The 12971-nt window shown below is 35.4% G+C and overlaps 1 protein-coding gene across 2 annotated transcripts in view; it reads left to right on the top strand.

The window, feature by feature from the left end:
- Window positions 1–12971, top strand: part of NEGR1 (neuronal growth regulator 1) — a 1035705-nt gene that overhangs the window by 425796 nt on the left and 596938 nt on the right. For both annotated transcript variants that reach the window (XM_004369060.1, XM_012555400.1), the window contains exon 2: window positions 7984–8216. In XM_004369060.1, coding sequence (XP_004369117.1) covers window positions 7984–8216 — 233 coding nt within the window. The remainder of the gene's footprint in view (window positions 1–7983; window positions 8217–12971) is intronic.

Below are 12971 nucleotides of genomic sequence, written 5' to 3'. Positions count from 1 at the left end.
CATTCCCATTATAGCTCCTGGGGTGAAAGTCCAACTTCTCCAGAAGCAGCTGCCAGGGAGACAGCACTGCAGACAGAAATTTCCCCACAGCAGTTCTGAGCACCTGCCAGTTACAAAAATCTTGAAGCCCTTCCAGATCCAAATATCTCACATTCAAGTACACTGAGAGAAAGCAAGCTGGTTTAGTTGAATTCAAAAATAAAAAAGTAGAAATGGTAGAGAACTTTCCCACTCAACTACGTGTTTAAATTCATTTGAACAAAGCTAAACTAAGTTCTCAAACACATGACATCTCTTCCTTTTTGGGACCTCGACATACTGTGCTTCATTCATACATCCTACATTCTTGCCTGAGACATCTGTAAAGTGGGGATAAGAAGACCTATGTCTCAGGATGTTTTTGTAAGAGTTAAATGAGGTTGTTTTTAAAGAGCACAGTGATCATTCAAAGAATCAATTCCTTATGATCATTAGGACAGAGTGATCTGGGAGCAGAAACTCATTGGTTTATAGAATCCAGGAGGCATCTGCCCAAGATCAGAGAAGGATCTAATCTTAATTCTAATGTGCTCTCCAATCAAGAGTTACTTTCTCTTAGCCTTCAGCATGTGATAATCTGTTGCATAGGATAGAAAGATTAGTACAGTGAAACCTGTGAGAACCAGAACTTAACAGGACTGCCTTGTTCTTCCAAGCCTCGAAGGTTTTCTGAATTTGACAGGGTGCAGTCTTACCACGTTTCTGTCAGTCTCTGTTAGTGGGAAATACTTGAGTTTTCTTCTCTGATAGGTTTCCTTCTTACACAGGTTCTGGCTTTCACAGATTTTACTGTACTTTCATAAATTTGTTATCCAACCAAAGAGAAAACAATCCTATCATTGTAAAGAAGGAGTAATTCTATGGGTGGGATTTTAAATTTTAGTAATAGGTCAAAAAGGGAGATAGTTTGCTATTCAGACTTTTCTTGTTTTCTATAGCCATGATATTATAATGTTGTCTCTCTTTCACCCATGCTTATTTTGCTTAATAATGTTAATTTATATATTGAGTGAATTTAAAATAACGTATTGAAACAGCTTAAATATAAAAATTCCTTGACATTTCCCCTTTAAACATAGACATACATTCTTACATGGAAGCTTGACTTTGATGAGTCAATGGAAAGAATAAGATAAAGCAATCTATGGTTTTATAGAGAAGCATGATTTATTTATTATTTAAAATAGTGAAATTAATGCTTAAAAATTAGTATTTCAACCCAAAACAATTTTAATGATTTTCTAGGCATTGAAAAAGTTAGATTATAAATAAAAAAATTTAAACAGAGACTAAATTTAAATTGTGCATTAAAATAAAAATGGTATGAATATATGCTATCACTTGGTTACATTAAAGTCCCTAGCTTTTAGGAAAAGAATTAGTCTTGTATGCAAAAAGCAAGAATAACTCACAAATATTTATTTCTTCAGGTTTACACTCTGATTTAAAGTATCAGAAATATAAGATTTTTGAAAATTTGGAGTTAAAATGAGATAGTAGGTGATAGCTTTCAATATTTTATTTTGAAAAGCTAATTCATAAGACTATATTTAAAATGTACAAAATATTCTTAAAATAGTCTTATGATTGCCAAGAAGAGTTAGAATAGCATATATAGGAAATATATTTTCTTTCTACCAGAAGATAAGAAATCAATGTTAAAAGAAAATATGCCCAACGTATTTTTAGAATTTCCCCTTCTAAAAATAAGTGTACATGTTTCATTAATATTACTTAAGTAACTAGGCCTGGTAAATCCATTACCATTGAGTTGATTCCAACTCATAGCGACCCTATAGGACAGAGTAGAACTGCTCCATAGGGTTACTAAGGCTGTAATCTTTACAATAAATAAGGAAGATCAAAGAAGAATTGATATATTTGAATTACAGTGTTGGTGAAGAATATTGAATATACTATGGTCTGCCAAATGAACAAACAAATCTGTCTTGGAAGAATTACAGCCAGAATGCTCCCTGGAGGCAAGCATGGCAAGACTTCGTCTCATATGCTTTGGACTTGTTATCAGGAGGGACCAGTCCCTGGAGAAGGACATCATGGTTGGTAAAGTAGAGGGTCAGTGAAAAAGAGGAAGACCCTGCAGAGATGGATTGACACAGTGGTTGCAGAAATGGTCTCAAACATAACAATGGTTGTGAGGATGGCACAGGACAGGGCTATGTTTTGTTCTGTTGTGCATAGGGTTGCTATGAGTTGGAGCTGACTCCATGGCACCTAACAACAACAATCTTTACAGGAGCAGACTGCTACATCTTTCTCCCATGGAGTGGCTGATGGGTTGTAACTACTGACCTTTTGGTTAGCAGCTGAGTGCTTAACCATTGTTCTACCAGGGCTCCTTTCAAAACATCTGGTATGCCTGAAATGTGGAGCTCCCTCCTACGTCTCTAACACCCCAAACAGCATTTTGCTGTGTACTGACCACAAGAGAATGTGAGCAGGGTCCTGCTAGGCCTGGTACCTAGGTGTAATTATGTAGTAATAAAATTGTTTCCATGCAGTACATATTTCAATATGCAGGTCCTCTGTAAGTTACTCTGTATATACTTCACTTTTCTTTCTATAAAATGGTCATAATGATAGTACTTGACAGTACCTACCTCAAAGGGTCGTTGTGAGGAATGAATAAGAAATATATGTAATGTGCTTAGGACAGTGGCTGGGGCATAGTAATGCCAGTATATGATTATTATGTACACAATAGCATTGAACTGTTACCTGAGGGGTGCATTTCTCACTTAAATATCTCTTGAGAAATATTTAAAATATATTTCCAATTGTTGATAAGGGTTAGTGCTTCATCAGGTAACTGGAGTTCACTGAACAAATTGCTGATTGTTGTAGATTCCTCACCTACCCTTGACAGGTCTCCAACACAAAAATGGACAGATGGTAATCCTTTCTACCTGAGAGTGTGATCTGTAGTTGGAAACTAGAAATTAAAATATTAAACCAACCATTCAATTATATTGTTATCTAGGGAAAAATTGACAGGAAAGACATTAGAAGAGATCCTCAAAAACAAAGGCAGGTGGGCGTGATGATAGAATTCGTCCAATTCCAATTAATCTCTGCTTTACTTCCTTTACCTCATTTTGGCCTGGAAGCCAGAATGTCAAAATTCTCTTTGTGGGGAGAATTAGCGTGGATGTTGAATGGGGTTGTGAATTTTTCATTTTTTTTTTTTTATGTATGCTTTTGAAAGTTCTCCTCCTGTCATATTTAGAACTTTCTAACACAATGAAGAGACAGCTGTGAAGGTAGCCAGCCAATCCCTTCATAGGGAGATGGCTTACCTTTGTAATCCAAGGGAAATTGTACTCTTCTTCTTTTCTTAATTAGTGCCTTTAAAGGCAGCTTTCATTAATCAATATGTCTAGAGAAGAGCTGGTCTCTTTCCATAGAGCTGAATAAATGCTGCTGTGTTTGGTGCTGGTAATGGTGCTAATGCTTAGGTTTTTGGAATGTGTTACAGGGAGTTAGAGATATGAAAGGACAAAATAATTTCTAAGCAGCCACAGGCTTTTCTCTTAACAGACCTTAAAAAGTAATAAATCACCTAAATTCCTAATTTCCACTAAACTCTCTGATGTCCACCTTTCAGAGCTAATCATCACAGGAGATCATCTCACAGACAGAATCTGTTAGAATTGTTATTTTTAAAAAATTATTTATTTTGAATATTTTATTGTATTTTAGGTGAACGTTTACACAGCAAATTAGGTTCCCATTTAACGACTTCTTTACAAATTGTTCTGTGACATTGGTTACAATTTTCACAATGGTCAGTGTTTTCATTATTTCCATTTTGTTCACTCTATTTCCATTTATCTAGCTTCCCTGACCCTCCTTGCCTTCTTGGTTTGCTTTTGGGTAAATATTGACCATCTGCTGTCATATAGTTGATTTTTTAAAGGAGCACATTCCTCACGGGTGATGTTGTTTATTTTATAAGCCAATCTGTTATTTGCTGAAAGGAGACCTTTGGGAAAGGCTTTAGTTCCAAGTTAAAAGGGCATTTTAGGGCAATAATATTGGGAGTTCCTCTAGTCTTTAGCAGCCCACTAAGTCTGGTCTTTTTTAGGAATTTGATTGTAGTTCTACATTTTTCTCACACTCTATCAAGGTAGAATTGTTCTGATATCTCTCTGATCAACTAGCAACTCACCAGATGGGACTTCATACACTAATAATAGATGGAGACCTCATCTAATGTGTAGTAAAGGTGCTCCTTAAAAGAGGTTAGAAGCTGCAGTGCTGTCCTTATCAGAAAAGCATTAACTATCTTGAGCCTGGGTTTATATAATTAACAACCATAAAGCAAAATTAAATATTCAGCCTATTTTCTCTACATTTTCCAACAGCCAGATGTTCGGAAATATGTATGTATACAAAACATCCAGATGATTGACTGAAAGTTTAACTATTTGTCATGGTATTTGGTATGGTGTTAACACAGCTTATACTGAGGACTATGTTTTTGGAACTGCTTTACTCATCTCCCTATAAAGTAGGTTGTCCAGCAGATATTTTTTAAGGGGGGAAAAAAAACACCTTTGAGAAAAGACATGCCATACTCAATTAAAGCATGTATTCATTGTTTAACATTTTTATTCAGAATATTTATGATTGCCTATGCTTCAAAGGGATCCTAAGATCACTATCTGTTAAAATGTTCTATTTTAAAGTAAAAAGGGTTTTTTTTAAAAAAAGATCTTAGTTTGTGACCAGAGGACTGTTGCTTCGTCATGCCCCCATCAGTGATCTTGGAGTTGTTGATGTCTGGTTTACATTCTAAAAGGTTCTCATTCTGTTTTTTGTGAGCAGAGTGGACCTGGCATAGGGGCTAAGAGCGGAAGCCGGAGACCCAAAGGCAATCACAATAATCCAGTCACAACAACAATACAGTTATGACATTTATTGCTTCCTGTTCTGCATGATGGCTATTCCTGCCCATACATAGCATACTTTGTCATTCTTGAACACACACATACACACGTGTTTGGCCTATTTCACATATGTATAAGATCATACTTGACCTTAAACCTACATATACTGTATATAAGTGTCTTATGATTTTATAAAATGAAAAGCCATGCTCAGGAGGCCCTGGCTATTCCCAATTTCTAACTTCCATATATGGTCATTTGAGTTATTTAGGTTCTAATTCAATAGTTTGAGAATAATTCTACAGATATTCAGGTGAAGTAATACCAAAAAAAATTTTTTCTGAGTTTCATTTGGGAGCCATCTTAATGTATGTCTTGAAGAGGTTTGGATTGGGAAAAATGGCAATTATGATAACATAGCTTCCCAAGGCAAGGAGTCAGAAAAACCAAAAAAACCAATCCCGTTGCCGTCGAGTCGATTCCGACTAACAGCGACCCTATAGGACAGGGTAGAACTGCCCCATAGGGTTTTCAAGGAGTGACTGGTGAATTCGAACTGCAGACCTCTTGGTTAGCAGCCATAGCTCTTAACCACTGCACCACCGGGGCTCTAAGGAGTCATAAAGAACTTCTTTATTTATTTTTACACTGAAGAAGTTAAGTCCTATTCTTCTTTGATGGCCTCTGACACGCCAGATCAGAAGAGTAGTGCTTGCGCTAAGGTAAGAAGTTATAACCCAGGTCAAGTCCTCTAGTATATAAGGGCTGGTTAATTTCTGTGGTCTTCCTGATGCCCCCAGAATAAAGGTAAAGCCGCTGTTGTCTCTAGGGAAAGGGAAATACCAGTCAGAGTGTTCTAAATCAGACTTTCATGGTAAAATATCCATTAATAATTAATTTACTACTTCCTTTAGAGCAGGGCAGGTTAAGCAGTTGGGCACATTCAGTAAATAAGAACTTACTTGCAGTCATTTCTGCAACATTCTAGTCATCTTCTTGATTCTGAATCCTATTTCAAAAGTCTTTGATCTGCATTACGGTGGAAAAGACATTGAATATGTAAACAGAAGACCTGGGTATGAATTCAGCTTTGCCACCAACTAATCTTGTAGCTTGGACAGGTCATTTAACTTAAACATCTCCATTTATTTTCTTCTGATGCATTGGGTATAGCAATTCATATGCTGCAGAGTTGTTGTGAGCACCAAACGGGATAACATGAGGGCCACTAATGGAGAAGTCACACAAAATACATTTGATGAATCCAGATACTAAATGACCCATGCTGTGGGAATTATCAGTCTCGGCAGAGGACCTTCAGAGCTCTACCCTGTACCAGCAACAACATGATCTTGTGAAATGGGAAATACATCTCTCTACCTTCTTTCCTCATATTATTAAGAATGACAATATACTACAACTGTTTAATTATATCATTAAAGGAGGTTTTACTTTCTTTATTTAATATATAAGGAAAAGCTTTTCAATTAACAATGACCTCTAAGACTTCTACTAGTTTGGATTCTGTAGATGGTGAAGCTGACTGCAAATTAGATTCTGCAATATACCTTGTTCCTTATTTTTTTACCCACGGATTAGTTTCGTACAGTTGGCAGCTGCCTACCCTGTTGCATTCAGCTTGCAGTTTTGTAGCAATCTCAAACATTGTGTTCAATCCCCCAAGGTATTCTGTAGAAATGCTGTCAAACTATTTCGATGTATGTGTATTTTCATTCTGTAGCAGTGCTTTGTACTAGTTTAAGAGAACCAGTCTTTAATTTGTAAGAAAACATTTTCCAGATGAAACATAGAATTCCAAGCCTCAGCAAAATCACTGGCATATGACCACGTTCGTCTTGACTTGATACAAAGCTAGATTTTAAAATCTTGTTATAGGATGTGGCTTTAAATAAATGGCTTCAAAGTTGGCCTTAAAATCCACTAATTGTCATCATGTTTACCATCATCCTCTGGCTCTGGTTTACCTCTCCAATTTCATCTCTCATTCTGCCTACCCTATATGCCATGCTTGTTTTTACTGTCTTGATATGCCTGGCTCTCTCTTGTCTTTCCCTATTCTTGCCTATATGTAGCACATTCTGTCTAGAATGCCAGGTCTTCCACTCCTCACCTGTTTATCTCAGGCATTTGCTATCCCTTTGTCCACACCTCCAATATCCTTCCTGGGTCAAACAGCCTTCCTTTGACTCTCATGTGCAGGCCTTGATCATAATATTCTTCTACTTTGTAATAACTGTTTTGTTTGACTGTCCTCCATAGTAGACTACATGTTTTGGAGAGTGTGGGCAATTATCTTTTTGAACCCATAAATAATAGAGCCTACATAAATGTTTGTTGGACAAATGAATGCTCCTGGAAAATCTGTTGGGCAGTTTATTGAAAACATCAAGAATTTTGCTAAAATTCTGTCATTATATTAAAATACTAATATATTAGTCTTGTTACATTCAATCATGACAGCAATAGCATCAGTAAAATGCAATTTATAGTTTTATTGTATACGTTTACCACTCAGCAAATGCATAAAATCCCCACTTATTTAAAAAATAAGCCTATATATGGTTTTATTCTGTGTTCTCTGAATCTGACGTATTATATTCAGAATTGGACTGGATTAAACTAGGCTAACTCTTAGATGTTTCATACTTCTTACAATTTCAAACAGAGAAATGTGTTTTAATATTGAAAAGTGTTATTTGAACTAATTTAATTTTATTTATATTTATTTATTGCCCAGAGAGAATGAAAGAGGATTTTGACTGGCTTTGAATTACAACACACACACACACACACACACACACACACACACGAAACAACAACTGTATGTAGGTATCTTTTCACATTTGCATTGGGAATGGAAGGTGTTTCAGTGTGTTCATGTCTCCTGTGTTTATGCTTGATGTTTGCATTTGATGCTGCACTATTATTCAGCATATGGAAGTGTACTCAGAACAAAGATAATGTCTCTCATTTTCATTTTGATTAATAGTGTTCTCTTTCTGGTAATCTGTAGGTGTTATTTGGAAGATGGAGCTTCAAAGGGTGCCTGGCTGAACCGATCAAGTATTATTTTTGCGGGAGGTGATAAGTGGTCAGTGGATCCTCGAGTTTCAATCTCAACATTGAATAAAAGGGACTACAGCCTCCAGATACAGAATGTAGATGTGACAGACGATGGCCCATACACGTGCTCTGTTCAGACTCAACATACACCGAGAACAATGCAGGTGCATTTAACTGTGCAAGGTATGCATTTCCATAACTGCTATGTTGTGAAGGATTATGCTTAGAAATGATCAATATTTAAATATGAAAATGACTAAGAAGCAACTAACAACGTTGAAAGATTTGTTGTCATTGTCTTTAGAGATTTATGTTCCTAGACTCCATTAAGTGTAATGGCTATTATAGGCATACAAATCCCCACTTATCGAGAGCAAGAAATACCCATTAACATCACATCCTGATTTTTCTATATGATTCACTTTGTATCTTTCTTTGAGTTCTATTCCATAAATCTTTGAGAACCTATGATGGATACATTAAAATAAACATTTGAGAACTCATGATGGACAAATTAAAATATTAGAACTTGTTGAAATATGGACAGTAACTCTAAAAGTAATCCTTCAGACTTCCAGCATTCTGTCTCAATCCCACTTCTGTTTACTTTGATTCACGTTACAATGAAAAGCGGCAGCCTTCTGGAATTACTTTATTTAAGTACAGAGTAACTGAAAAAATGTGATATACACTGTTCATATTTTGATTTACTTTCAGCAGATCATAAATTATACTATTTAACCTACAATCTACAAATTCTAACAGAATCATTAAAGTTATTTTATTTCTCTTGCATACTAAAATGTAAGAGCATATATATTATATTGCTAGGAGAATGGAGAATATATATTTTTGTCCTTTCACACTGTTTTCTTGTGCTTTCTAGAATAATCATGTGTTGTTATGTAGAAATATTATGCTATATGGAACTAAAAATGGCAATGTAATATTCTAAGTGAAAGTAATGACAAATTATATGATAATGTTGTGCCAGTGCATGCATGTTTTATTCATAACAGGAAAGCTGAGTAAGCAAGTTAGTTGTACTGTTAGGTACTCTGAGCTTACCTTTCAATAAATCAAGGCTAAGTATTAATTTAAGTTCCTAGCTTTTATTTCAAAAAGATTAATAATTTATAAAATAGAACTAAATTTATTAACTGAGTTTATTTCCTTACATAAAGGTAATCCCAAATTCAAATACAGCTTTATTTATTAATAAATACTTTTACTTTGTGATAGAGGTTAAATTTCTTAATTAAACAACTAATGTTAAGAAGGTAAATGTAAATTGAAGAAGACAATGAATTTCCTCAGTGGTCTTTCTTAATACAGACTATTACAGACTCTGGTGATGTTCATTATTTAAAGTGGCATACTAAAATATAATAAAGCTTTCACAAAAGTCCATCTTTATTCAGAGATTATCCAGAGGGCAGGAGATTGTCCAGCTTTAAAAACTGACATGTGATTACATGACAAAAAACACATTTCTTGTGTTATTCGTGCTGAATCCTGTTCTCTTGTTCAGTTCTGCACTCTTTGACTTGAGTTTGTAGCTCAAAAACTATAAAGTATTTTTTATTACATGCGAAAAAACGTACTTGGATAATAACATATTTAAGTGACTTAAGATACAGACATTTTACTTCTTGTAGCTTTAAATGATACATTTCTAAACACTAAACATGCCCCTCTGTCTTTTCATTCTGTTTTTTCATGTTAGGTATAGATATAGAGAGAGAGGTAGAGAGAGAGATTTAGAGATATACATATATAGGCCCTGCCCAGGCACATGTTTAATTCTCATAGAATATTCTTATAACTTTATATTGCCTAGATGGTTTAAGGCTGTTCAAATGTTTTAAAATGCTACATGCCTAATGTGATGTTCTTTTTACCGACCATTTGATGATGGTGAACTTTCTTGCAGTTAGGAGTGAAATTTTTAACACCTTTTCAATATAATACCTTGTTCCTTTATAAAAAGAAAATCCATGTTAGTGTTTTGAGAGTATGTGGTTCAGTCAAATTAAAAGCTAATAATTTTACAGTATTTATGAACATAATTACTTATTAGAATTTGATTGACATATGGGCATTTTTCCAATTACATTAATAAAGTTCAGGGAATACATTAATAGGCTTGTCAGTCAATTCAAGAACGAAATAAATGTCATAAAAAGTCAACCACACTTAAGCTACATTTTCTCTCAATGAATAAAATGAACTTATGTGTACATCTCTCAGTCTTTAAATTTGTTACGTTGTCTGTTGCACAGGTGTATCTTGATTTTGAAGTGTATGTTCATTGCCTAATAATTTATCAAGACTTTATTCACCAGTATAAAGAAACTTACCAACTGAAGGAATACTGTATTAATCACTGGTGCCAAACAGACGTTGATTGGTAAAAAACAAATCTCATCTTTAATTGTTCCAACTATGTAATCCAGGGAGCTGGTTTTTAAGAAGTCACTTTAGAGACAGGATAATAAAGAGGATATCTTGCCAGCCCAGACACTATGCATGGAGAATTTGCTGATGTTATTGATTTCTAAAGCTATTAATATCAATGAATGGAGCAATAGGAGGAAAAAAACAAAACAAAATATTGGAGTAGAAGTTGGAAAATCTGGTTTCTCATTCTGCTTTTTCCCTCATGAAAGGGGTAAATGAATAGATCATTTCATCTGGTGGTGCAGTGGTTAAGCATTTGGCTGCTAACCAAGAGGTCGGCAGTTCGAATCCACCAGCTGCTCCTTGGAAACCCTATCAGCAGTTCTACTCTGTCCTATAGGATCACTATGAGTCAGAAAAAAACCCTGACAGCAAGGTTTGTTTTTTTTTTTGTTGTTGTTGTTTAATATATAAGGACCCCTGGTGGTGCAACTGTTAAGCACCCAGCTGCTAACTAAAGGTTTGCTGTTTGAACCCACCCAGCAGCTCCATAGGAGAAAGACCTGGCGATCAGCCAAGAAAATCTTATGGGACAGTTCTACAATGTCCCATGGGGTCATTATGAGTCAGAATCGACTGGATGGTAACCTAATAACAATAACAACAACATATATAATACAGTGCTGATAAATCAAGTTAACTAATTGTTCAATATTTCAAATCATGTGGTGCAACATTTACTAAGAGCCATCTTCCTTGTTCATGAGTATAAAAACATATGACGTTGCAGGGCTTGCTATGAAGCCAGAGCCCCCTATTATAATACTATAATGACAGGAAACCCTAAATGTAAATGCTGCCCGCTTGATTATATGACAGGTACATAGATTTTTGATTATTGCCTTAATCTATTAACACAATTAGAACCTCTCCTTCTTACTGCAAACCTCCACATATATTATTTCTCTCAATGAATCTTTGAAAAGGAATTGGGATGCAGGTACTTCAAGACTATATTTAACAATGAGTATCTGGAGAGCAGTTATTCTATGTGGCCATAAGTATAGAGCTGTTGTTGTTGTTGCTAGGTGCTGTTGAATCGGTTCTGACTCATAGCAACACTATGTACAACAGAATGAAAACACTGCCCATTCCTGCATCACCCTCACAATTGTTGTTATGGTTGAGCCCATTGTTGCAGACACTGTGTCAGTCCATCTCACTGAGGGTCTTCCTCTTTTTCACTGACCCTGTACTTTACCAAGCATGATGTCCTTCTCCAGGGACTGATCCTTCCTGATAACATATCCAATATATGTGAGGAGTCTCCCTATCCTTGCTTCTAAGGAGCGTTCTGGTTGTACTTCTTCCAAGACAGATTTGTTTGTTCTTTTGGCAGTCCATGGTATATTCAGTATTCTTTGCCAACACCACAATCCAAAGGCATTAATTCTTCTTTGGTATAGAACTAGTTCTTGAAAAACCAAACCCATTGCTACAGAGTCGATTCTAACTCATAGTGACCCTATAGGACAGAATAGAACTGCCCCAGAGGGTTTCCAAAGAGCAGCTGGTGGATTCAGACTGCTGATGTTTTGGTTAGCAGCCTGAGCTCTTAACCACTGCTCCACCAGGGCTCCCTGTAAAGACCAGCATGTCTTAATCTAATGTTAACATCCTTTTTATGAATATTAAAGCTTGACAAGGCACACACCTGAAGACAAGGACACCCCACTTCTGCTCCCAGTTGAGCTGATGTGTATAAACACAGCATCATAGGATGAGGACCTGACTTCCTCAAAAGATTCAAAGGGGAAAGAAGTTAAAATTGTTAAAAAAGCATTCCCAAATACTATATACATTATAAAATACAAGTCATTGTTCTACAATAGTAAACATTTCAAAATGTTCAGCAAGATACAAAACAAAACCAAAGAAAAATTATCATTACTAGGAAAGGTTCTACAGAGCCCATAAATGTCAAAGTGGCCATTGCCTGAATGCAGTAGTGGCTCAGGACAAGACCCTCACATCAGCTCCCATTCTAATGTTTTATTTAAGCTGTATTTATACCTGTGGATAAGACTAAGGTTATCCATAGGAACCCAATTTTGAATATGCTGTAAAACACAAATGGGCAAAGGCTGAACACATAGGGCCTGAAAATAAATGAAATAAAAATAGAAATTTTTATTTCACCAGCTGAAATAAAAATGCCTCCTTAACTTAATGATGTTTCACTACCCACCAAAGAACTTTTAGTTTAAACAATGTAACTTCATGGTATACCTACAAAATAAAATAATTATAAACTATATTCTTATATAAGTGAAAAATGTAACTTACTGATAGTGTTAGCTACTAGTAAAAATGAGGGAGAATGTCTTGCAGAAGTGACCTTAGTGTTTAAATGCATGATCTATGTCTTCTTTTTAGCATTAACTAGATGACAGAGATAAATTTCTTAAGAACACCTTATTCGTGATGATAAATACATGTTATCTGCTTGTATAAACATTTCCATCATTTACTCTATAA

This window comes from Trichechus manatus, unplaced genomic scaffold, assembly GCF_000243295.1.
Source record: "Trichechus manatus latirostris isolate Lorelei unplaced genomic scaffold, TriManLat1.0 scaffold00003, whole genome shotgun sequence".
Lineage (NCBI taxonomy): Eukaryota > Metazoa > Chordata > Mammalia > Sirenia > Trichechidae > Trichechus > Trichechus manatus.
The sequence above is the reverse complement of the archived record's forward strand: the minus strand, read 5'-3'. Positions and strand labels throughout refer to the sequence as shown.